The sequence below is a fragment of the Lissotriton vulgaris genome, unplaced genomic scaffold, assembly GCF_964263255.1.
Source record: "Lissotriton vulgaris unplaced genomic scaffold, aLisVul1.2 SCAFFOLD_1139, whole genome shotgun sequence".
NCBI lineage: Eukaryota > Metazoa > Chordata > Amphibia > Caudata > Salamandridae > Lissotriton > Lissotriton vulgaris.
Genome location: NW_028241234.1, coordinates 714,705 through 742,250, shown reverse-complemented (window position 1 = coordinate 742,250; position 27,546 = coordinate 714,705). Strand labels below are relative to the sequence as shown.

The following is a 27,546-nucleotide window of genomic DNA, read 5'->3' as shown; positions in this document are numbered from 1 at the left end:
ATTGGGCTAAGACCTGTCTTTTCCCGGTTCGTAAGGGTACACCTAGCCCTGATATCAGTAGAGAGATTAAATGGGAACCTGACTGCTTTAAGTACCTGGGGGTATACGTCTACCATGAACCGTCAGACCTCCTGGATGGAAACATAGCTCGCAGCACTCGCGCGCTGCGTGGTAGCATGGACTTCTGGGCTACTCTACCGCTCTCGGTAGCTGGACGGATCGCTTTGCTTAAAATGGTGGCGCTTCCCAGGTTGCTATATTATTTCCGGGCGCTGCCGATTTGGATCCCACCAGCCACATTGACTGTTACGGTCAATGGTGGTCGGATTCCTCTGGGGTTCGGGCCGCCGAAGAGTGGCCCTCAAGAACCTGACGAGGCCGAAAGCTGAGGGTGGGCTGGCGGTGCCGGACTTTGAAAAGTACTACTTGGCAGCGCAGCTGCAGACGTTCACCCAGGAGGTCGCCAGGGAATTCCGAGGCCCAGAGGACAGGAGGGGCACAGGGATAGCTAGGCATGTTCTCTCCTTCATAGCGCTGCGACAGCGTTTGGCCTTGCAGGACTTGACGCTTGAAGAGAAGACCATTCGTTTGTGTTGGAACCGAGCCCACGCCCGGGGCCAGTTGCGGATACCGTATGCACCCGAAATACCTTTGGGCATGCTGACGGCCCTGCCTCATGGCGGAGATTGGTCACGATTAGCGGATTGGGAGGACGCGGGCCTACAGTTGGTGGGTGACCTTTACGAGGACGGGGCGCTTTTGCCCTTTCAGGAGCTCATTGATCGCTTAGAGGTTCCTCGCGGTGATTTTCTTCTGCACTCGGCCCTGGTCCAAGCGATTCAGGCGCACTGGAAGCACGGGCAGGAGGAACCTCCTACTTCTCCGGTGTGCCAGTACGTTATGATGTCCGCGGGAACTGTTAAGGCGGTCACTTGCCTGTACGGCAGACTGCTCAATGAGGGGTTGGCCCCCCTTACTACTTTAAGAACCCGTTGGGAGAAAGACATAGGGAAGGAGATCCCGGAGACGGCCTGGTCCCAACTCATAAGACGGGCCTGAAAGGGCACGGGCCACGCCCGCTTTCAATTGGTCCACTACTGCGTACTCCATAGGGCATATTTGACCCCGGCGAAGATCCGACAATATTTTGCCACGGACTCCGCGGACTGCCCCAGGTGCCAGGCGCCTGATGCAGACCTTCTTCATATGTTATGGTCCTGCCCGGGGCTGTCCTCCTACTGGCTGGAAGTGGGGGATACCCTGGAGGAGGTAACGGGGAGATCCTTATCGGTTGATGCGGCAGTGGGGCTCCTGCACTGGTTCCCACATACCCCCAAAAATAAAATCACTAGTAAATTCATTGATCTGGGGCTTCTCCTTGCTAAACGGGAGGTGACCAGGAATTGGAAGGCACGGGTTGGTCCAACGGGGGCCCGATGGAACAGCGAACTCTTGAAATGGGCGGCGGGGGAAAGCACGCTGCGGTACCAGTTAGCTAGGAGACAACACAACGAAAAGGCGCAGGAGGCGGCGCTAGAATGGGAGACATTAGTGCAGGCCCTCAGGGATTATTGCGCTCCCAGCGATTCCGAAAGCGAAGATGCAGCTCGCCCCGAGTCCCGATAGACGATTGCACTTTACATGTCTGTTACTTTCCTCATGGGTCCTCTCACAGATCCTATTACGGCTGTTACTGGGCACTGATGGCGGGGTTGGGGGGGGGTTTTGGTTTGGTTCATAGTGTTTTGAGGGGGGGGGTTTCTTTTGGCTTTTTTTGTAGGATGGTTTAGAAAAGCAGATGACGGATAGTGGATCATCCGGACCAGCTCCGACTTCCTGTTGAGTCCCCATTGGGTATCGCCGCCCGACCCTCGGGTTGCGGGCTGAATGGCTGTGTAATGGTTCATCCTGCTAGGGGACGGAGGGATGTATCCTATTAATTTTGATTGAACTTATAATGCTGGTCGCTTTGTAAAAATTTACTGATTCCTGCAATAAAAATATATTTAAAAAAAAAAAAAAAAAATAGAGTGGAAGCTCTCAGAGACACCGGAGCGAGTGTGACAGCTGTCAAGTGTCACTTGGTGTCCAGAGAGCAGGTGGTTCCCCACGCATTCTACTCCGTGATAGCTGCCGACAACTCCCAGAAAGAGTGTGAGGTTGCTCAGGTTTCCTTTGAATGGGGGGGAGTTTCAGGTACTCTTCAGGTTGCTGTGAGGCCCGCCATGCCTGTCGATTGTCTCCTGGGCAATGATTTAGAAGACTCCCCTTGGGCTAAGGTGGAGAGAGAGGCGCACTTGAAAATGTTGGGTGTGCCAGAGTGGGTGTGTGCAACCACTCGTTCGATGACAGCGAGTAAGGGTGTTGATGGGGTCCCGGAGCCTGAAAGTATGGCCCAGGACCCAGCTGTGAAGAGAAGAGGCAGGAGGCGCGGGAAACCGGCCCCCGTAGTTCCCGTGGTCCAGGAGGAGGTAGACCCTGAGGGGGATGCCCTGGAGCCCACAGGGGAACAAATTGCCGAACTGGGAGATCTACCCGTGCTGACCCATTGGCAGCAGGACGGTGGTCCCTCCAGGGAGGAATTCTGTGCGGAACAGAAGGAGTGCCCTTCTCTTGTGGGCATGAGGCAGCAGGCCTCAGCCCAATCCTCAGGTGATCAGTCAGGGTCACATTTTGTGTACTGGGAGAACGACCTCCTGTATAGCGAGCCTAAGGCTGCTGAGCCTGGGTCAGCCCGTGTGCTGGTGGTACCCCAGCGCTTCAGAGCCTTCCTACTGGGTTTGGCTCATGACGTTCCGTTAGCTGGACATCTGGGACAGGACAAGACCTATGACAGGCTTGTCACCCATTTTTATTGGCCTCAGATGCGTAGGGATGTAGACATCCATTGAAAGACTTGTCGCACTTGCCAGGCAAGTGGGAAAAGCGGAAGGAAGCAGAAGGCTCCCCTCCAACCTTTTCCGGTGGTCAGTACCCCCTTTGACCGGGTGGGTATTGACATTGTTGGGCCCCTGGACCCCAAGACAGCCCTGGGCAACAGGTTCATCCTGGTCTTGGTGGGCCATGCCACGCGGTACCCGGAAGCCATCCCTCTCCGAACAGTGACGGCTCCCGTGGTGGGACGGGCACTGATGGGTGTTTTCTCCCGAATGGGGTTCCCCAGAGAGGTGGTGTCAGACCGGGGCACCAACTTTATTTCGAACTATATGAAGTCTCTGTGGAAGGAGTGTGGGGTAACCTACAAGTTCACCACTCCTTACCACCCTCAAGGAAATGGGCTGGTTGAGAGATTCAACCGGACCCTGAAGGGAATGATCATGGGTCTTGAAGAACCAATGAGGCGGAAATGGGACGTCCTCTTGCCATGCCTGTTGTTTGCTTACCGAGAGGTGCCGCAAAAGTCTCAAGGGTTCAGCCCCTTTGAGCTTTTGTACGGTCACCCGGTAAGAGGGCCTTTGAGTCTGGTCAAGGAAGGCTGGGAGCAATCTCCCAGGAAACCTCCCCAGGTGTATACAGCTACATGCTGGCCTTTCGGAACCAGACTCGGTGCTTCAGAGAACTTGCTCAGGCAAATCTGGAGGCCAGCCAGGAGGAGATGAAGCGATGGTACGACCGGATTGCCACTCTGGTAGAGCTTCAGCCTGGTCAAGAAGTGTGGGTCATGTCCCTTGTGGAACCTTGTGCGCTCAAGGACAGGTGGACTGGGCCGTTTAAGGTTGTGGAGAAGAAGAGCGATGTCACCTACCTGGTGGACTTGAAATCTCCCAGGAACCCCTTGCGGGTCCTGCATGTCAACCGTTTGAAGCCCCACTTAGAGAGGTCCGAAGTGGGCATGCTCCTAGCTACAGATGATGGAATGGAGGAGGAGAGTGAGCCTCTTCCTGACCTCCTGTGTGCTAAAGAGCAAGACGGGTCAGTGGATGGTGTGGTCCTCTCTGACACACTGACCCTTGAGCAGAAACAGGATTGTCGCCACCTGTTGGGACAATTCCCGGATCTGTTTTCCTTGGTTCCGGGTGTCACTCATTGGTGTGTCCATGACGTTGACACCGGAGACAGCCCTCCTGTGAAGCACAAGGCTTACAGGGTGACTGACAAGGTTAGAGCATACATTAAGGAGGGAGTCTCCAAAATGTTTGCGTTAGGGGTGATTGAGTCCTCTAGCAGTCCTTGGGCCAGCCCAGTGGTCTTGGTCCCGAAGGCTGCAGCGCCTGGTGCTTCACCAGAACTCCGGTTCTGCGTGGATTACCGAGGGCTCAATTCGGTCACGAAGACTGACGCGCACCCCATCCCCAGAGCTGATGAGCTCATCGATCGGTTGGGGGCTGCCCGGTACCTTAGTACGTTTGATCTAACGTCTGGGTACTGACAGATCGCCTTGACTGATGGGGCAAAGGAGAGGTCCGCATTCTCCACACCAGATGGGCTATACCAGTTCCGGGTAATGCCCTTTGGGATGAAGAATGCCCCTGCCACCTTCCAGAGGTTGGTCAACCAGGTCTTGGCTAGACTGGAGGATTTCAGTGCCGCCTACCTGGACGACATCGCAGTGTTCAGCGCCAGCTGGGAGGAACACTTGCGCCACCTCCAGGAAGTGTTGTTGGCCCTGCGCGGAGCAGGCCTCACAATCAAAGCCAGTAAGTGCCAGATTGGGCAGGGTTCTGTGGTGTACTTGGGGCACCAAGTAGGGAGCGGCAAGGATGCCCCCCTGCAACCCAAGATTGATACCATCCTGGCTTGGGCGCCGCCCAAAACCCAAACTCAGGTGAGAGCCTTCTTAGGACTCACGGGTTATTACAGGAGGTTTGTCAAGGATTACGGTAACATTGTGCACCCCTTGACTTCGCTGACTTCCAGGAAGCAGCCACGAAACGTGATCTGGACTGATGCCTGTCAAACGGCCTTCGACACCCTGAAAACTGCAATGTGCACAGCACCTATACTCCAGGCACCCGACTTTTCGAAAGAATTTATTGTCCAGACGGACGCTTAAGAGCATGGCGTGGGGGCTATTCTAGCTCAGGTGAATGAAGGGGGCCGAGACCTGCCTGTAGCCTTCATCAGTCGGAGGTTACTTCCCAGGGAAACGAGGTGGAGTGCGATAGAGAGAGAAGCATTTGCTGTGTTCTGGGCGCTGAAGAAGCTAAGACCCTACCTGTTTGGGACTCACTTCCGGGTTCAGACAGACCACAGGCCCCTCAGATGGCTGATGCAGATGAGGGGTGAGAATCCGAAACTGTTGAGGTGGTCCATTTCCCTACAGGGGATGGACTTTACGGTGGAACACCGCCCTGGTACAGATCACGCGAATGCTGATGGTCTGTCCAGATTTTTCCGCCTTAGTGATGAGGACTCCTTAGGTCAAGGGTAGTTCTCCCCACATTTCAGCTGGAGGGGACACGTGTTAGACCTGACATCATTGGCTTGAGTCTCTCCTCCATTTTTAGGTCGAGCTGACGTTAGCATTCATGCGAAGCATGAATACTGTCAGCTCGACAACTATTGTGATCAGTATTTAGGAGAGTGGACACCAAAGTGTTACGAGCTTTTTCAGTCTCGGATTTCACCTCGGGAGCGCGCAGCATTGTCTGCAGTGGCAGTGTCAGTTTCGCTTTTTTATTACTTTCGTTTTTCCCGAGGCTGGCTGAGGCTGGCTTGGAATGAACAGGCTTGCCCCTGCGCATGCGCAGAGTAACTCACAGCCCTTGCTTTTACAGACGCAGGCAGGCAGCCCCCACCCCTCTGCATGCACGCACGCACGCACACACAGGCGAGCGCATGCACACGCAGGCACACACATACAGGCACACAGACACTCGCTCACACACACACACACCCCCCTCCCCCACAGTCACACACACGCACGCACACACACATACATACAAAGCCCGCCCGCCCGCACTCGCGCGCGCACATGCTTTTCCCCCGCCCCCCTCGCCGCTCCCCCGTTCGGCAACGCACTCACCGGCTTCCTTCGTGCGGCGGCTCTCCTCAGCTGCAGGGCCCGGCAGCAGGACTCTTCTGCCCTCCTTCGGCACCGGGGCGCAGGGTAGGCTCCTGCCTGCTCCGGTGCTCCAAACACGGCGGCTCCATCCAATCGCGGCTCTTCCGTGAGAGGCGGGGTAGGCTCCCGCCCCCCTACTTCCTGTTTCCTGTTGTCGCGCCGGCCTGCCAGACTTCCTGGTCGCAGGCCGGCAGAGTGACGGCGGTGATTGCGGTATGTATTTAGTTAGTTATTTATGCATTTTTATATAGCGCGGACTTTACCCGAAGGCGGTATTTATTTATTTATTTTTTTGGGACACTGCGTGCTGTCCCGCACCACCTCCTGCTGCATTTCCTGCTAGTCGGCGCCCGTTGCCATTGACAATTCTTTTGCATGTCCTATGTGAAAGCTGCAGTATTTGTCTTTGGTCAGTATTTGACACTTACTGAACACTGTTTTTACGTCAAGAATCCACTTGATAACATTGCACACGTGTTTTGTATTTTAAATTTGCTCCTCGCAAACAGCATGCACGCATTTAAAACTAGTTCTTTATGTTTTTCCTTCTGTATTTCTTGCTCTCATTTTCTCGCTCCCTCCTACAAACTTAAGTATCGGCCCTTGCACTGAGTTCTTCCTTTCTCCACCTCCCTCTGTGCCCCACCAGGTCATTATTTACCACATTGCAATATACTTTTTCATCGCAGTTTCAAAACTTTTTAGCTCTTGCTCCTAATGCAGCTGTCGAGTGACCTTTTGCAGTCAACGTAAAAAACAGATTTCATAACAACTGTTGAAAGGGGCTTAGGCGTCACCCACATACATGTTGGTTGCCTTGAGTAGCAGGACATTGTTGCTTATGGTCTCAAGCCAGTGATCTTGGCTGTGTGCCGGATCTGTTTATGTAAAGTTATGTTAAAGGCAGTAGGCCTGAGATATTTGTTGTGAAAATGTTTGTTTTTTCCCAAGATTTTCATACGCGTAAATTCTTGTGGCCTAGTGGACGTTGGTAAACCACTGTCATTCTGGTTCTGTACAGTAAGCAAAGCAGGTTAAGGTGCAAACTTTTCGATTTTCAAGGGGAGAGGATGTAGCCTTATGGTTAGAGCAATGCAATAGGTCTTGCATTATTAAAGTTTGAGCTAATGGCATTGTAAATGACAATGCCTTTTATTCATTTGCATTGGTGCGTAAACAAGCACTTTGTACTTCTAGTCCATTCTTATGAGAAGCAAGGCTGGCAGTCTCTTTTACTGCCCGCCTTGCTCATCTTAAGGAAGGACTATATGTTCAAAGTGCGTGTTTATGCACCGATTGCAGGTTTTAAAAACAAATGAATAAAAGGCATTGTCATTTACAATGCCAATAGCTCAAACTTTAATAATGCGAGACCTATTGCATTGTAAATGCTTGTTTCTGTTTGCCTCCACTGTTTTTCGATGTTTTTGCTGGTATATGCTTTGGGCGCTGTGCCACGGCTGATCCGTGCCACCGCGCAAGTGCTCCCTATGTTAAATTGTGGTATCTAGTGTATCAATGTTTGGCTTATTTTGTTTACTGTCAGTCCCTTGTCTAGTGCACCAGGAGTGCCGGGGCTTGTAAATACAAATGCCGCTCGTGGGCTTGCAGCACGAGTTGTGCCACCCACAAAGAGCGGCCTCGTAAAAGAATGTCTACGGGTCGGTCATTGCGAGATCCACGTACAGCCTAGTGCTGTCACGCAGGCTGCGCAAGTATACCTACTTGCCAGCCCCTCAAACCTTCCCTTGACTTCATGTTGGTCACCCCTACAGTAGGCCCACGGGCAGGGTGCATTGTAAGTATAAGGTAAGACACGCCCGACCAAGTTGGCATGTCCTAATAGTGAATTACAGCCATCTTCGTTCTTCACTATTGCGAGGTAGCCTGCTCTCCAGTAGTTAGAATGGGCCGCCGGGATTATTAATGCTATGATCCTAGCTGGCTCGGGGAGCATGGTGCAATGTCGAGTTTGGTATCCCTGAACTCGGGGTTCAATTACGCATCCGTTGGTGTGGATGGTTTTTGGACTCTGGGTTTGAAAATAGCACTTTTAGAAAGTGTCTATTTTCTTGTCTAACCATATCTGGTTTCTGCTGGTCTTGCGTGTGTGTGACAGGAGCTGGGTGGCTCCAAGAGGTCTGGATGAGTCAGTGTGGGATGAGTGGGACATTTGCGTTGAGAGTAGGGGGAGAGTAGTTGCTGATAGCCGGCCCTGCCTGATACAATGCTGGCTCCACCTCCTGCCAAGCGGCTGATGGCTCTGTGCCTGCCATGGACGATCCTAGCCTCACCTCCTGCCAGGAGGCCGATAGCTCTGCTCCTGCCAGTGTCAATGCTGGCTCCACCTCCTGCTGGGCGTCTGAGGACCCAGCCCTGCTCAGTGAATAGGCCAGGTGCTTCTGCCTGGCTCCACCCACAACAGACCCAGGATGTTGGGAAACTCCCCGGCATGGACAAAGGGATCAAAGCCGAAAAGGGGTATAAGAGAAGGACCCCTGAACCAAGAATTTAGATCACTTCTGACAAGGAACTCTGTAACCAAGGACAAGAGGCCTGCTGATCTAAGGACTTGCCTACCCCTTCTGCCAGTGTGCTGTTTGCTGGGGGGAATCCTGCAGTGCTTCTTTATTTTTGCCAAGGAACCAGGAGAGAGGAACTGTGTGTGTACTCTCACGCTTGCTAAGAAAATCTCCAAGGACTGGAAGAGTGCCAGTCTCCTGCTGAAGTCACAGGGCTAAAGGACTTCATCTGCTTAAAGTGCTATTTGCTGGAACCTGTGAATCCAGCACCTCTGAAAGAACCAGCAATCTCGACGCCGAAGGACGTCGCTGAATCCAGCTCGACGTAGTGGGTAATGGCCCCAGTGTCTCGCTTCCTCGACGACCGGCCGCCGGGCCCGACCGACGCCAGCAGCAACGCCAGTGAGTGGGAGTACGGCTCTAGCTCCAAAGGACCTCGTGTCTGCACCGCTGCTGACCGCATCAACTGTGGGCCCTCTCGACGCCGTGAGCGCTGCTCACTCTGTGCAACCGCATCATCGACGACGCCTGCTGAGGCCTGATCGACACCGAAGACGCAACGCCGGATTGCTCGACGCCGCTGATCATCGTGTGCTTCATTTTTCTAAAGGTACTGTGTTGTTGGGGGTCCGTGTGACTCCGGGCTCGACGTAGCGCTCCTCGCGGTCGACGCCGAACCTTTGGATTAACTTTGCCTCGACGTCGTGTAGCCCCCGTGTGGGTTACCCTGTTGCTAAGAACTATATTACCAAGAAGAAGATTGGCTTTGATACTAAAGATTTTTTGTGCTAAAGAAGAAACTACCTTTGAACTATCCTATTTCCCTTCCCAGAGTATTTATTAAGATTGTGTACATTTTTGTCGTTATTTGGTCTTGTGCTAAGCCTTATATAAAAATACTTATTTTTATAATACTACTGTGTCGTGTCCATTTGTAGTGTATTCACTTTATTACTGTATGTGGTCATAAATGCTTAACACACAGCCTCTGAGATAAGCCTATCTGCTCTGCCAAGCTACCAAGGGGGTGAGCAGGGGTTATCGAAGGGTGTGATCCCCTTGCCCTGACTAGAAAAGGTGTGTCCCTATTTGTCAGAAGTGTATACCTCTGCCAACTAGAGACAGCCGGTTCTAACATTGGATGCAGCAGTGAGGATTTGGACCTTGCATTTATGACCCATGTGCAGTGATTAGTGTGCGCTACACAGTGAAAGCAGACCATAGCGCAGTCACAATCTAATTTGGAAGGATCCTATTTTTGGTTCTCCGCTTTTCTGAAGCTTGATTTTTTGAACACTGCCAGTTTTGACCATGAGTGACACCGGAGTCACTACCCCTGTTGTTGTTGTTGAGGAGGAATTCGACAGAGCGAAGTTAAACGTCTACAGATTGGAGGAGTTGAAATCCTTTTGCAAGAAGTTTAAAGTTCCTACCAAAGGTCTCAAGGCTAAGGAAACCTATCTCAAAGCATTGCAGGCCTGGTTGGAAGCCAGAGATCCCACTGATCCGGTGGTGGTACCGCCAGTGGAAGGGGATGAGGAGGCGCCAGCGAATGGGCCCGAGTCCTCTCCCGGAAGCAGTGTTTCCTCCAAAGGTCTTTCCCCTGAAGAACGAGAAGAAAGGGCGAAGGAGCGTGCGTACAACATGGAAATGGCAAGGCTAAAGATAAATGGGCAGTTGGAGTTAGAAAATGCAAGAGGTAGAAGAGAAGCTGATTTGGAGACCAAAAGGTTAGATTTTGAAAGAGAGAAGTTAGCTTTGGAGCGTGATACCAAGTTGAGGGAGTTGGACATCCAAGCTAAAAAGTTAGAATTGAATCCCTCTGGTGGCAGCAACCCATCCGAGCCTGCAGAAAGTAAGTTTTACTTTCCCAAAGATGTGATAAAAGATTATCATAGGAACGAAGATATTGGTCAGTGGTTTAAAGCATATGAGTTAGCATTGTTGGCCCACTTTGCCTCGACGTCGTGTAGCCCCCGTGTGGGTTACCCTGTTGCTAAGAACTGTATTGCCAAGAAGAAGATTGGCTTTGATACTAAAGACTTTTTGTGCTAAAGAAGAAACTACCTTTGAACTATCCTATTTCCCTTCCCAGAGTATTTATTAAGATTGTGTACATTTTTGTCGTTATTTGGTCTTGTGCTAAGCCTTATATAAAAATACTTATTTTTATAATACTACTGTGTCGTGTCCATTTGTAGTGTATTCACTTTATTACTGTATGTGGTCATAAATGCTTAACACACAGCCTCTGAGATAAGCCTGTCTGCTCTGCCAAGCTACCAAGGGGGTGAGCAGGGGTTATCGAAGGGTGTGATCCCCTTGCCCTGACTAGAAAAGGTGTGTCCCTGTTTGTCAGAAGTGTATACCTCTGCCAACTAGAGACAGCCGGTTCTAACAGTTGTCATCAAGGGTGTGGAATATAATAAAATATCTACTTGTCCATGGGGCAGGGTTCTTCACAAATCTACTTGTGCGGTTACAAAATCCACTTGTCTCTTTGGTGCCAGGTAGTGCGGTGACACATTATGGCAGCATTCTCACTATATAAGAGCTCTGATATAGCCTCTCTGATTACGCCAGGGCTCATACCATAGTAGTGTTTGAGTACTTACTACTAACTTGCATGTTTTAAGGGTTTTCAACAACTCCTCTCTAATCTTTTCCCATACTGAGAAATGTTGGAAATTTACTCCTGACAATGTCAGATTTAAACCTTCTTCAAGATTTGGGGGAAAAAGTGGTTGGAGGGAAAGAGAACTTGCAACCACTCGGATTTTCACATGAGCAAATCTACACATGCAAATTTGCTCTAGCTAAAATGCAGTTCACAAATATTTTCTAGGAGTACTATTTCGTGTCCTACGTCTGTAAATTCTTGGGCATTAACGAAAGCTGCATAGCTGCAATTATTGCAAAGACATATACCATGGGTGCACTTTTGAGACTTTCTTTAATAATTGGTCCACTAATTTGGTCTGGCATTGACTGTGACCTTTTGTGTTTATTAAAATTCTGTCTCTCTCCCTCTGCCTCGGTTGGCTTCACTATGAGTGGCAGCATTCTGCTCTTTCACAAGGAGCATATCGGCACAGAGTAGTTTTGTTCAGTGCCAGTAACTGCTGTGTCAGTGTGTGCCTTTTGAGACCAAAAACATTTTTGCGTTTACCAACTTTGTTTATAATGGTGAGGGACCGGCAGCTTCCACACCCATAAGGTTTTATAAAAACCCATGCCAAAAGAAGACAGACATTGATAACACTAAAAAGCTGACCGCTAATTTCAGACCTACTGGCTTTGCCAATGCTTGTTTATTTTTATTTCCCATACATTTATTGAAATTGGTTACATCGATTTTCCATTATGAATTTTTTTGGGAAATACTAGCATGCGTAAACACATGTTACTAAATGATGCTGCAAAGAAATGGTACCTGAGGTTTTACAGTAGTTTAGCTAAATGTTTTTATTCCTGCTTTTATTTTTTTATGAACATTTTATTTTGAAAGCAAAGAATGATGAATCTTGCTTTCAAGCGTCTTCAAATATTTGCATAAAATCAGAGAGCATTCTGGGAGCATTACACATAGCCTCGTATTTTGCTAAACTTTGATAACATGTGTACACATTTTTATACTGGAACCACTGTCAGTAGTGCAGTCAGAGCTTACAAAATTTACTTAGAGCTCCCCATAACAAAAAAGTCTTTAAATTAATGAACTATGAATACAAGTTTGAACACCATTAACATATGGACAAAAATATTACCTTAACTGCAGACAGTGCCCTTCCCTGATCCATAATGTGGTACTGCAAACTGGCAGCCACAGGGTTGTGCTGCAGGGGTGTCTTAAATTGATAGCAATGGGTTAGCATTTAGCTGAAGCCATCCTGTATTTAGAAGTTATCTTATCCGCTTTGTGAAAGCCATTTTGTATTTCTGGCAGCCATTTTGTTTGCCATGTGCTTTGTCCTCCCTCAGTGTTAACTGCTCTTGAAATCTGCCTAGAGACAAACTATATTTAGCATCTTCCACTTTGCACATGCCCAGAAGGGCCTAGCTAGTAGAATGCACCTGCTTCTCTAGTATAACTGTCTATTTTTGCTGCTGTATGGAGAAGTAACTCTCCTCCCACTTTGTTGAGCAAGTAGATCTTGTATGCCCATCTTAGTCATTTTGCATGCTTACATGAGCCAGGAGTGCCCCTTGCATTTAGGCTTACTATGTAACTCTAAGCATATACAAAGCCCCAGTTTTCTGTACTCCTTAGACTGCCTCATTCAGTTGCTAAGGCTTCTGTGTGACGTAGTCTCACTCATTTGAGGTTAATAAAGATGCTCTTTTATATTTCAGCTTCTGTGCCAATTTCTTCTTCGTAGGTTTAAAAGGACTAAGTATCAGTGAGACCCCTGGAAGGATTTTTGATTACTTCAGGGGGTTCCCCTACTTGTCCCAAGGGACTAAATACATTTGAAAACTAGTTGCCCTTGACCCCAAACAAAGTGTCCTGAAGTCTCTCTGCGTCATTCAGTGAGCTGTACAGCATGCAATTGAGACGTTTTCTGGGAAAGTCAGATTTAATGTCTGGCCAGTGCATAAAGCCTCATTTCTCTGGGGCTTGCCATTCTCCCCAGGTAAAGTTCTGACAGTTACAGTGTATCAAACAGTTCACTTAAACTTGATGGCTGGAAGTTACCCAAGGCCTTTATTTTCCTTTCATGCTCAATGTTGTCAAACTGATCTGACCTTCATTTTCGCTTTTTTGAGCATTATAAGTTTCAGAACTAAATTTAAAGTCTACAGCCATTATGCTGCCTTTTCCCACGTCCTTACAAACGTAGAGCCGAATGCTTAGCTCAAAAGAACTTACCATGTTAAACAGTGATTTGGCAACACAAAGTCACTAATACGGCCCTCACAGAGTGACCTGAGCATCACACTCAATGTAATGAACATTTTGCTAATCAAGTAAAATCATAAACTATTAAACAAAGTCACACTCACATTTTTGTGTTTCGATAAATGTTTAAATAGACTGGTGTGCGGTTCACAACAAATAATTTATTGTTCACTAGGGTTGCCCGAGATACGCGTGCCCAACGTAGATGGGTCACATCCTAGATTTTGCAGGTGACCAAATATGTATGCTGTGCGGTAAGCTAATTGGCAGGTTTTAATACACCTGTAGACTGCCAGTCCTTCAGGTGTTCAGGATACCTCACAATGAAATGTTGAACAACCCAGTTTAACATGTCAGTTGGTAAAAAGTACCAGTTTACCACTTTTGGCTGGACTATATTATGATCCATAATTTATGTAGACATAAGACAGGAGCCTGATTAGAAAACAAGTGTGCTCAGGAGGTGATTATTGCACAATAACTTAGCAACACAGACCCCATTTTACTATATTAACAGATAACAGAAACCAATTTGGTTATTAAGTACCTATCTGGTGAGGAGAGTAGGTGAGGCATCCTGTGGTGAAGATCAAGTACTTCTTTTTGTAGGCCCCATCTGATGAGAGAAGATTCCTTTCAGGTGACTTAGTCCTGTAACACGCAAATAGTTCTGCAACTTTTGCCTCTAGTTCTTGCTCGGTTGGAACAGGCCTGACGCGTCCCTCCATTAGGTCCCCCAAGAAGAGCTGCAATCGGTCATTGGCACCCACGTCTGCCTGCTCTTCTGCTTCATTCAGAAATACTTCTAGCATTTCCATTCCTTCCTTGTTCTGGTTCGCCATGTCCACCTGCCAGGCAGTAGAAGTTGCCTCATTCTGTTGCTCATTATAATCAAGGAGAAGGTCAGGGGAATCATGACGGGCACAGTCTGCTACCATCACAGTTCTGATAGTGCTGGCATTTAGATTCTGAAGTTTAAACAATCTCTTTACCACGTTAACATTCTCAGATTCTACATCCTAAAACAAGGAAAACAAATCTTGTGTTAGAGGCAGTAGGGATATAGTTAATTTGCAGAAAAATGTCTTTACAATCAAGTAGTCTTTTTTGTGCTACAGATACTGTAGTAATACAATTCCTAAATCATGTCTGTCAACAAATAAGGGAATAGAGGAATGGACATGGCAACCCCACCATCTCCCATCCAACCCACACACAATAAGGTCCTACCAGCATTTCTCACTACTCGTCAATATCAAATCTTCCATCAAAGAGGTGTGATCAGTGAATTACTTGGTTATGTAGAGGTAGACCAGTCTTTGCACCTTACAAAACGTTAAACTCATGATTAAAAAGAGAGGGGATGCCACCAAATGACTAACTTCCAGAAGTTCACTGCTTTTTTGACGACAATACAAAATGGAAGGGAGCCACCTCCTGATGAACAACCTTCACTCAGGTGTGTGGAATATTCAAAAGGGCAGGTTCCCTCTGGAAAATGGCCAGACTGATGGGGCCTCTCTTTTCCACTATACTCGTGGTCGCTCCAGAGTATGAATAAACATCATTCTACATGACGCATGCTCACCATCAAAGATGGAGCCAGAATGGAAAACCAAAGTGAGTTTGATCATATGGAGGACCGCAATGGTCGAGTAATATTCAGTGACACCTCATATTTAAGCACAGAGTCATAAATTAGTCGGTAGGTCTGGTGAGTAAAATGTGGGATGTTTAGAAGAAAAAAAAAAAGCACCTAGAGGAACTAAGCTGCAGGTTGACAGCTTGCTTTGTAGCAGTCTACCGTGCTGTAGTTAACACCTAGTCAAAGACAACGTGATGTTGCATATGTGACATACTCCTAAGTATGCATGATGTGTGAGGTGTAAAATACATTAACCACCTTTTAGTGACCACGGCGATCCACCCATTAAAGTCAACCAACACTCTCCAGACCACAGGATCTCTTTAAGGCAGAAGAACTCAGAGGCCTGATAGATGTAGGACAGAACTGAAACTGTCAGATTACAGCAACTAATGGCTACGGTGAAGGGCGTTTCAATAAAGTGCAGGCAGGTCGGATCCCATCTTCAAGGATCACCTTTTCTATCCAACCACTTACACAGTGATAGTTTTCATTCAAAGGGTTGCCCTAGATAAGCGTGTCCAATGTAGATGGGTATCACCCATTGCAAGGTGAACACTATGTAAATTTGTTGACAATAAGATTTACTGTTTGTAAATTCAATCGAAAACTGCATCTTCGATGTAGCCCTGTAGGACCATCACTGTAAATCACTGGCATGGATACTGTAGCCACCAATTAATGTTTGCAGGAATAAAGTTAATGAATTATGTATTTTACCAATTCCTAATGATTTTTCTGGCAATAGTCTACCATTCACCGTTACAAAATGACATGCAAATCCCACACTACTTCACTGTTTAGGAAAAATCTTGAATGCTTGATTTCACCAGTGTAATCTGATGATGTAGTGTTGCTTTAAAAGTTTTAAAAAGCAAAAGCAATGCTTTATTGCCATCAAGATTCAGGTTTAATTTAGTGTGTCTAAACATCTGAATCTAGAGAGATATAATTAGTGGGCAAAGCACACTTTCATTTATTTTAACAGTAATAAGCCTATATATGTTATCCTCCAAACTTTACAGAAACATTATGTTGAATGTTTTGACCGACACCTTAATGTGGTTTCAAACATTTAGTGTGTCTAAACAACCCAATCTAGACAGACATCATTATTGTGCAAGCAAAACATCATGGCTTATAACAGCAATAAGCCTATACAGGCAGTGCTTAATTTGTAAAAAAATAATAAGTGCCAGGGCTCGCGTCAGGAGGCCACTGCAGATTGCAGCACACATTGCCCCGGCCACTGCTGCAAATGACAATATTAACACAACTACTAACCATCACACCCCTTCAAGTGTGACAATCAGACTATATCAGGCCTCCAAAGCTAAAAGAATGGTTTGGGCGGGAGGTATTAGTCATTTTTCGTTTATATTGAATTAATAATTAACTGTTGTTGAGTTGATCTCTAAATTAGCCAGACAGCGCCACCATGTGGCAGACTGTCACAAGCGCTGGTGTTGGCAATTAAGTGCTGGTGCCGAGCACTGGAAACCACAGGCTCAAATTAAGCACGGTGTTAGAAATGGGGGTCTCAAGTTGGCAAAGATTTGCCCCTTTATCCAAGTAGGGACCCTTCTTCCTAGTCAGGGTATGGGGGATATACTTCCAAAATAACCCCTGCTCACCCCCTTGGTAGCTTGGCATGAGCAGACAGGCTTATCTCGGAGGCAGTGTGTAAAGCATTTATGCATGCATACAGTAACACAGTCAAAACACTACAAATGGACACCACACCAGTTTAGAAAAATAAGCAAAAGTGTATCTAAATCAACAAGACCAAAAATAAATTTTAAAAAATCCAACTTACAATACTGTAAAAATAGCTACTGTGCAAAATAACCTTTAAATTGCAGGAATAACGTGAAAAACACAGTTCCTCCGACTCGGTTGCTCTTTTGGGGACTTCCGTGATACTGAACACAACATAGTCTAAGAAGTGCAGCCAACCGCGTCGGTACGGGTTTAGCTAAAGCATCGACAGAGAAGGAGACATTACCTTTCTTGTTGCGGCCAATGCTATGGTACGGGCCGGTCAGGGGCAACCGTCGCAGTTGCGATGTGAGTTGGAAGCGTTGCAGCGGGCGGTGTCCTCACGACTTGGTGCAGCGGCTAGTTGATGGAGTCGGTGAGACCAGGGTTGCATTGCGAAGCGAGGAGGTGCTCTCTGCGGTGCCTTCAGGACACAGAGTCTGCGATGGACTCGGTGACGGAGCCGGTTACCCTTTACTTCTGCGGCGACCGGAACCAGAGACGGTGCCCAGAACAATGGTGAGGTCTTTGCTGTTCCTGAGACCTCTTGAACAGGGGCAAGCTCCACTTCAAGCCCTTGGAGATTCTTTCTCAAGCATGATGCACACACAGTTCCTCTCCGTGACAGAAACAGCCACTGCAGGCCAACCCCAGACAGCACACAGCAAAAGGGGCAGTACTCCTCCTCCAGTTTCTCAGCTCGGCAAGGTTCCTCTTGAAGTCCAAAAGTGATCTGAGGTTCTGGGGTCTGGACCCCAATATTTACACAGCAAAACCATTTGCATGTCTGTCTAGTGTGCAATCCATAGCACAGAGATACCCCTGCGGGGGTGACTCAGGCGCTATATAAAACCTATAAATAAATAATAAATAATGTATTCTCTGAAGGCAGAGAGTGTCTGTGCCCAGTCAAAACCAGGTCTGACCTCACAGGTGCAGCTTCCTGGTAGGAGGTGGAGACAGCATTGTGGAAGGCACACCAGGCCCATTCCGGTAAAAGGAAATCTCCTCCCCCTACTCTAAACGCAGCCCAGGTCTATTCAGCCCAGCCCTGACTCCTCCAGACTCTTTGGAGCCACTGCACCTTCCCAGCCCCGGTCACACTAAATCCAGACAGTTAACTAAGCAAGAAAATAACTACTTTCTAAAAGTGGTATTTTCAAACACAGAAAGTAAAAATCACTCTCACTAAAAGATGCATCTTAACATTCTGAGTTCAGGCATATCAAACAGTTATGTTTATAAAACGTTATAAGAAAACTCCCCATTCAATTCTATGGGAACAGATAGCCTTGCAATGGTGAAAACGAGATTGGCAGTATTTCACTATCAGGACATGCCACACATACAGCACATGTCCAACCTTTCAAATACACTGCACCCTGCCCACAGGGGTACCTTGGGCCTACCTTAGGGGTGTCGCACATGTAAGAAAAGGGAAGGTTAGGGCATGGCAAGTGGGTGCACTTGCCAGGTCGACATGGCAGTACCAGACTGCATACAGGCTCTGCAATGGCAGGTCTCAGTTATATTTACATTCTGCTTACTTGGGAGGCAAAATCAGTGCTGCACCCCACCAGCAGCATTTGATTTACAGGCCCTGGGCAAACACAGTGCACTGTACTAGGGACCGACTAGTAAATCAAATATGCCAATCATGGAATCACTAATCCAGAACAATATTTTGCAAAGGGAGCACTTGCATGTTGGCACTGAAGAGCAGTGGCAAAGTGCCCAAAGCATCTAGACCAGCAAAAACGAAGTCCAACACACAGGAAAAACACAGGAGGCAAAGACAAAAATACAGAGGTAACCCAAGCCAATGGTGCCAGGTCTAACACACTGTATATAGGTTATATTTAAACTTTACAGCAACATTCTGATGAATGTTTTGGCAGACATCTTAATGTTTCAATTATGGATTAAGTCTGAGTTTCTACTGTTTCAAAAACCAGTCTTGGATTTAAGTCTTTTATTGAGACACATCTCTTAAATACTTTTTGGGAGCAAAAGTGAGTGTAGTAAGGATTTCCTTACAAGGGTGTTAATTAGGCAACTGGCCCCTATGGTTGTTCCTGCTGGTGCTTTTGGGGATTGACATGCTGGGGTGTGAGAACCCAGATAGGAGAGAAGACCCATACTATGTGAATAGTCTGGTGGCTTTGCTGCCATAGTACAGCTGTGATGGAACCCTGGGTTTCAGGGTAAACTTCCAGCGCACAAAGGAGCAGGCAGCACCCAAAAAGGTGATGGAGACCCTACAGGAGTCAACAACTTGTCAGAGTTGAAGGTGTTCATGCATACAGTGATCCTCTGCTCTCTCCCCCGGACCTTGGAAGGCACTTTTTCATGTCTCTCGTTTTGTTATGTTGCAACCCCATTTGCCCTTTTCTAATTTACTGAGCAGATGCGTTTTCAGACCTGTATGCTTATTCTAGTGATCTTGGTTTATTTATCAGCCTTTATGTAATGCTGCCCCCCCACAGCGTGTAGTCTCTGGTCTGTAGCATCCACAACAGTAGCATAAACGGGTGTGAGATTCCTGCCCTTCTGTCACCAGCTGAAATTAAAGCGTGACCAAGGAAGACATATGGTTGAGCTTCACCTAAAGGTTGCCCTTCACTTTGCACAACGGAATCTGCAGTTCCACCCCTCACCCATTCCAAAAGGAAGTGCTTCAGGAAGATTAATCAGCAACCCCTTCCTAACAGACTCTTCAATAAATATCACTGTCAGATCTCCACCTACCAGCCTCAGGAATGCAGGCAGTACACTTCGACTATGTAGGGAAGCTGTACCCAACCTCATTTTGTGGCATGCTAAACCAGGGTTATACAGAGGGTCCCACTTTGCTCCCCTAATTAATACTGGGAGTCAAACTTTAATTTTGATCAGAAGACAATTGCCCAAACTCCTTTTCAGAATTTGCATGGTTTATTCTTTATATTCTCTAATGCTGCTATGATCAAGAGGTTACTCTTTCCTGTGAGCACAAACTAAGGGCCCGATGTACGACCTCAAATCGAGGTTGCAAATGGGCAAATGGCCAGTTTGCGACTGCAATTTAGGGCATGGCCATGTACAAACAACATTTTGTGAATCAGTAAAATTTACTGATTCGCAAAATGAGGTTTGCGACTCGCTATTAAGGGCTTCCCTTCTTAATAGCGACTTGCATTTGTATGTATGAATGTTCGCAATTAACCGCCTACTTGAAGACCCCCTTCACCTTTGTGAATGGGTCACAAAATATTTTTTAAGGACAGGCAGGCCCTTAAACAAGCATTTGCAATGCAAAAGGTTTCACATTTACACAAGTTTAAGCTATTGGCATTGTAAATGGCAATGCCTTTTATTTATGTTTTAAAAACCAAAACATAGAAAAGGCATTGTCATTTACAATGCCAATAGCTCAAACTTGCTTAAATGCGAGACCTATTGCATTGGAAAAGCTTGTTACTGTTACTCAGTTTGTATTTCATGCTCAGTGTGACTGGAGAGGATGAAACCAGGCAGCTGAGGCATGTAACACCTACGCAGAGTTAATTGCTCATTCAATAAGTGACTTCGCAAAACAAGACAATCGGTTTACTGCGCGCAGTTAGTTTCTCGACTTAAACCTACAACATTCCAGGTTGAGATCCGTGTAGCTATTTTGCTGCTTCTAAAGTCTACAAAACATAATGAAACACCCTCCTAGGACTTTGAATAAATCTAGGGACAGCCGGAAACGAAGAAGCACACACTCACCGTGCCCCCCAGCTCTGTGTCCTGGTCGTCGGTCAGGATTAGAACAATGTTTGGGGGAGTAACCTGGGCTGCCCAGGTGAGCTGGCATGTTGTCAACAAAGCCAGGAGCATGCGCCCCCTTATCGTGCCCTGAAACTAATGAGTTTCACGGTCCAATAGGGTCTGTTGGTGCCCCCGCGTGCGCAGCTCCATGCGACGGCCGCGCAGCTTCGCCTGCATTAAGTGCAACCCTGGAATCAGGCAGTGAGAACACTTCACATTTTGCAACTGTTTCACTGAAAGTCATACGACACCATGACGAAGCGTCCGCCTCCACCTGACTGCTCAGAGGGAGGCGGGGAGCTGGGGGCTCAAACACCAATGAGGTAGGTCTCTAAGCTAAAAACACGCGTCTCACATTTTAACTCTACGTGATAGCGGCTGAGAATCTGACACTGTACTGTTGTACAAAGGCCGAACGCAAAGAAAAGCATTTTTTTGGTGCTTGGATCATAACGTCGCTGAAATTTGACAAATCTGCATAAAAATTAACCCAAATTTATTTCACTTTCATTCGATCCTTGAAAGTTTCGGGCAGATTGGCTTAGTGGTGTGCAGAGTTAGTGTTTTTCGAGGGTGAAGCGGAATCATGTTAAGAGCGTGCTCTGCTCGGGTAGAGGGACAGAAGAAAGGGGAAACTGTTGTCATTCGCTACTGCCCGGTCTACTTTTCGGACCGCCCATCCGGACTAGATCCTTTGCTTCACGGTTTGTTTATATAGCACACCCCCTTTAGATAAGAAATTCCTTAACTAAGAAGCATCCTTTTCAATGGGAAGCCAGTGTTAACCATAGACGCTGATGCGACCCAATGAAAATGATGAAATCTCCTGATTACATTAGCAATCACAGAGCGGGCGAGACCTAAAAATGAAACTGAAAAGTTATATATATATATATATATATATATATATATATATATATATATACATACATACATATTTTTTTTTAATGCATCCTATTTTGGGCTACGCTTTATTTAAAAGCAGTCACAGGCATGGTGGTCTGCTGACCCCAGCATGACCATCCCTATGAGTGCTAGCCATTCCTAATGGGGTCGCAAATTGCGCCTGCCTCATTAATAATATTGAGGTATACAATTTGTGAACCCATTAGGAATTGCAAACAGTGTCTGAAACACTGTTTTACACCCCAATTTCTGAGTCGCATTACATTACTCACAGAGCGTGCTACACATCTGCGCTGCAACGCTAGGCGAGACCTGCGCATCTGCGCTGCAACGCTAGGCGAGCCCTAAAAATTAAACTGAAAAGTTTTTTTTTTTTTTTTTTAAAGCATCCCATTTTCGCATTTCTTTTTTAAAAACGGCTTTATTTAAAAGCAGTCACAGACATGGTGGTCTGCTGACATGGTGGTCTGCTGAACGCAGCAGGCCACCATCCCTGTGAGTGCTAGCCATTCCTAATGGGGTCGCAAATTGCGCCTGCCTCATTAATATTAATGAGGCATGCAATTTGTGAACCCATTAGGAATTGCAAACAGTGTCCGAGACACTGTTTTACATCCCAATTTGTGAGTCGCAAATTGTGAGTCGCAAATGCGATGCAAATTGCGAGTCGCAAATTGGTGAGTCGTACATCTGGCCCTAAACCTCTTGGTAATTCTATTGCCGTACCGGAGGCGAGGATTATGCCCTACTTTCTTTATTTTCTTTCCAGCAGTCTTCAACAAAATAAACTTAAAAACTTTCGTTCCCCTGGTGCAAATGAAAAAGTTCGACAACAATCAGCAGTCCAGGATATCCACAAAGGTAGAATTCCCTTGGATAGCTTCCTCTTTCTTTTCCTGCTTCCAGCAGTTAAGTGACAATTTTTTTACTGCTCTTGATATTAATCGTATTTATTGTATTTTACGTCAAATTGTGCTATTACAGTATAATCAGAGGTTGAGCCGCCGGTTTTGTCATGGGTCGCGGGAGCGCTTTTCATCGCTCCACTCGGGGTGCTCCTTGAAGTCTTAGGAGGCATGGAACTGACAAGCCAGCGCCCCCACGGAACCTATGCCTGCCCGAGCCACCTGGAAGCCCAGACGCCCGTTGTGTACGGGTCTGTACTAAAAATAAACAGCCGACGTCTGTGTGTGGGTGGGTCAGTAGTACTCATGTGCCTCCACAACGTGCTCTTAGCGCCCCTCCTCCACTCTACCCTCCTGTGACACCTGGCGACGGTAGGGAAAGTCATCCCAGGGCAGAAGCCAGTTTTTTTTTCCATGCTCAGTGCGACCAAAAATAAATCTGTTGCAATTCCCAAAATATAAAGCCTTATGCTTCTTCATTTTACTCACAGTTGGTTTTATACTCCAGCCTGCAAGGCTGCCAGTTGTGAGCAGCAGGTACACCTGCTACTCCCTATTAAGATATACACCTCAATGGGGTCATGGAGGAAGACTGAGGAGGAGTCCTTACAGGTCCTCCCTTTGGATGATGAATTTGGTGAGGCAGTGGATACCTCCATCCACCAGGCGGTGGCAGCAGCCATTGCGCGCTTCGAGCGCCGCCCTTATGGAGATGACATATGCATGACCATCGTCAGAAAATACAGACTCAGCATAATATCCAACACAGACGACACCCAGCTCATCCTCTCCTTCACCAAGGTACCCAACATCACCAGGCACAGTTTTTAGGAAGGAATGAAGGACGTTGCATCCTGGATGAGCAGCAGCTGCCTGAAACTCAACTAGGAGAAAACGGAAGTCCTCCTCCTCAGATCCATACCCCCCATGTGGGACGACACCTGATGGCCCCCCGCCCTCTGTAACCCTTGCACACTCACAAGCCACGCCCGCAACCTCTGCATCATACACGACTCCTCCCTCACCATGAACCAACAGATCAACTCTGTATTCTTCACGTGCTTCAACACCCTCTGCATAGTCCGCAAGAACTTCAAATGGATCCCTCCCAAATCCAGGAAGACCATCCCCCATGCACCAGCAGACTGGGCTATGGGAACACCCTCTACGCAGAAACCAACAAATCTCTACTTCACAAACTCCAGACCGTTCAGAACACCGCAGTCAGACTTGTCCTCAGCATCCCACAACAAGACCACATCACACAGCACCTATAAGACCTCCACTGGCTCCCCGTCTAAAAAAAGAGTGACCTTCAAGTTGCTCACACACACCTACAAAGCCCTCCATAACACCAGACCCCAATACTCAACCGAAGAATCTCCTTTCACACCCCCAAGAGAAACCTCTGCTCCACTGACCTAGCCTTGGCCGAAATCCCTCGTATCCAAAGAGCCAGAACGGGAGACAGACCCTACATCGCGGCCAAGACCTGGAAAAAACTCCCCCCTCAGCATCAGACAAAGCCCCAAACTGCAGGCATTCATGAAGAGCCTCAAGACCTGGCTCTTCGAAGGACCGCAACTGCCAGAAATCCCCCTCCCCCAAGCGCCTTGAGACCCTCACAGGAGAGTAGTGTGCTCTACAAATCCCTGATTGATTGACTGATGCTCAAACACCCCATTCTAATCTGGGACCTACTCCCTCCATTAAACATGCTGCTAAACGCAGAAATGATTTGGGCATTGACTTTAGGGCATGCAAGCACCTTAAGAAGGCTTTCCTTGCTCGCCCAACTTTGGGCACGCCCAAGGCCTTGACAGACATGGCCGACTATACCCCCTCCTCCCCCCCTCAAACCCCTCCTGCCCCGACGGCCTGGATGCAGAGGAGGAGGACTACTGTGGACAGCCTGGACTGTTGATTGGCTGACTGTTGTTGACCTTTTCCTGTGCACCATAGGAAATAACGAAAGTAGACCACAATCTTCGCCTCAACTTCCGTAATAGAACTGAAACTTTCCTTCATGTCTACTAGGAAAGTTTTAATTTCCTATACATACACATCATGCCATTAACTTGCACTTTCAACTCCTGAGCTGATTAGCTGTCTTTGCTGAAGCACTGGCATAGTGGGAGCCTACCAGCATATGGGCTATTCACCTGTTTTAGTGACTAATAAAGTACCTACTACAGGACTATCAAACATGTTTTGCATCTTCAGGTCTCATGCTATCTCAGACAGCTTCCCCAATATTGCTGAAACCCAGTAGGAAAAACTCTTCCCCCGATTTAATACAAGTGACCCTCTACTTTCTACCCTTTGCATGTCTCCTCTTTCTCATAACAGACTACTTTAAGTTACATGCATGTTTGACGAAATCGTTATTATTGTATTACTGTCAACTGCCCACATTTAATTTCAAAATTCAACAAAAAAAATCACCTCTCCTTTTGAAAGCATCAACAGCAAACTAACAATATCAAATCTCCACTATCTCACCATCTGCCTGAACTCACATACTCTACCCTCACCAATGATCCCCACAGCTAACCCCTGTTAATTTAAACCACCACAAAGAAACTGCAGTAAATGCATGGAATGGTTTTCTTGAAAGCACAACAATAACAACTGGTTAACCCACTAACCTTGGATTACGGAGCAGCGAGCTTCTTGGTGTAATGGGATTCAAAGCCTCATTATGGGTAGTAGGAGCTATATAGATGCCATTACATCACAATACAATGTCCACTGTAGGATGCTTACCTAAACATTAACAAAAAGTATTTTCACAGGAGCACATTACAATACAGAGATTGCGGAAAGGGGAAGGTTAAAGTGTCAAAATCCTAGGTTATTGTAAAGCATGTATCTGGAACAACTTACTGCTTAACCTTGGTACAAACAGTTCAATTCGAGTCTGAAAAGCTCGTGAAAGGTAAGTGCCACTTAGACAGCAGGTTGTAAGTGGTCCCAATGATTTTCCCAAGTAGCCAAAGGCAGCACGTGATATACCAATCAACAAAACATAAGAATGCACTTTAGATGGAATTATCATTTTGGTTTTGGTTTGTGGAGACTGACGCAGTAGTTTATGCTACTTCGATGCTCTAGTTTCTCCCAGAACATCTTTCTTTAAAAAAAGAAAAGAGTTTTCTTCTACAACAGTCATATACACATAGTTAAGGACTGAATCAGCAATTAGGATATTTTGCTGCATGAAACATGAAGCCGAAGAACACTGCATGCATTGATAAGAGATCTGCAATTTAAAATCCCTCTACAGTATGAAAAATATGTTGAGACAACTAAGATAATACTTTTAGCCTCTGCTTAGTTTCTTTAATGAGGTTTTCATTTTTTAAAAGCAATATGATGCCAAGGTGTCAAGATGCAGTACACAATGAAAGAGTAAAATCACAATCTAACGAACAATTATCACCTTATGATGGAAAAAGATGAAAGGTTGCTATATTTTTGTAAATTTGTTAAACTGGAGCACCTTATCACACACGTTACCTGAAATGCATTGTTCAGCCACAGCACAGAGCAGGATGTGATGCGGCCAATTCGGTGCAGGTTCCCAGAGATTAGGAGGGTTTCGTTTAACCAACAACCAAAAACATCATAGGGTTTGTTTCTCACACGAGACAGGAGTTCAAAGTTTTCTGGATGAGGAATAGGAAGAAAGACGAATTGAACAGCTAAACAAATTAACCAGGCCAAGCAAAAAATAAGGAGGTTACAAATCTTTATCAGGCTGAGCTTTGCTGAATTCCCACACACAACCCAACCACTTCTACTCATCGCGTAGCTATTCAAAGGTCTCAGGAACCAATGTCCAGAACAGAGGTCACATTATATATCCTACCCCTGGGACACGCTAACTGCTTACAACTGTGTTCAATTTCTTGCACTCTCATGCACACAAATGATATTTGAAGCTGGTTGTACCCAGAGAGGGTGACACTGCTGTGGAATCAATAGAAATGTTTGCTCTAACACGGTCAGTCAGTCATTTCTAAATGATTTGCTATACTATAATTTATCTTTAAAGTGCCTGTGCGACTCCTGTTTTTCTTGGTTATTCGCATGCACAGCGGGCCTGAAACCAATCCTGTTTGTTAAAGTTGTTATTGCCTTTTTGTTGTGTGCTTTTGAGCTGTTAATAGGAGTATTGTTTATAATGTTTTTATAACACAGGTTGTTTCCAGATAAATGTTACTGTGATTCTTCCATGTGAACGTTTGAATTTTTTCATGTTATTTGCTTTATCAGACACTTTGTAGTTTTATTTTTAGCTTTTGCAGTTTTGTGTTCTCACTTTCTCACAGTCCCCTGCAGTGCAGTGCATTCATTCTTTCAGCTCACCATTATTTTCAAATTGGTAATAGTACCCCTACCTAATATACAGAAGCCAGTGTTTATGTAAAAGCAGATACCTCTTCTCATAGGTTGTCTGTTGCCCTAGTTTTAAGTCTAATAATGAAGGAGTGTTTTTGGCTTGTTCAAATACTGAGTCAGCATATGAGTAAGGGGGGGTGATGGCTCATATTCTGGAAGTGTATTTTCCATTGGCCGAATTGTATACGATGAGGAGTCTGACTCCTCTTCAAGTCAATCTGGAGAACATGGCCATACAGCACATCATGGTAACCATGGTGTCCCTCCACAAGCAAGGTCTGTGAGAGCACAAGACACAGTTCATAGAGATGCCAAGCAGAGCACAGCAAAGGACACTCCCTATAATCTCCCATGGGCATGAAGCACAGCATTGCAACCATGATGAACCTTCACAATCACAGTCTTACTCACTTATGCCTACTACTCCTCCTGGGGTAGGTGAGGGTCTCAACCTCGTCCAGCGCATTGCCTGTAAGAGTGACTGCAGTTGTTCTGGCCATGTTAGCCTTCAGGATCTTGAGTTTTCCCCTGAATTTGAGGCCAAGTTGTGCTGATGCGGCTGCCACATTGTGAGTCTTTTCTTGAATCTGCATATGAGTAGGGTCAGGGAGTCTGAGAGGTCCAGATCTTCCACCTGCATCCAAGGTGTCCACTGGATCCCACTTCTTTTCCTTGCTGTGGGTGTCTTGATGATCCACTCTATGGCCGGC

The 27,546-nt window shown here is 46.7% G+C and overlaps 1 protein-coding gene across 1 annotated transcript in view; it reads right to left on the bottom strand.

Annotated features, from left to right (window-relative positions):
• Positions 1 to 13,531: 13,531 nt before the first annotated feature.
• Positions 13,532 to 27,546, bottom strand: part of LOC147672011 (F-box/WD repeat-containing protein 5-like) — a 78,721-nt gene continuing 64,706 nt past the window's right edge. The window contains exons 6-7 of the mRNA XM_086948058.1: positions 25,952 to 26,100; positions 13,532 to 14,445 (exon numbers count right to left, since the gene is read on the bottom strand). Of these exons, the coding sequence (XP_086804184.1) occupies positions 13,966 to 14,445; positions 25,952 to 26,100 (629 nt within the window). The 3' untranslated portion in view covers positions 13,532 to 13,965. The remainder of the gene's footprint in view (positions 14,446 to 25,951; positions 26,101 to 27,546) is intronic.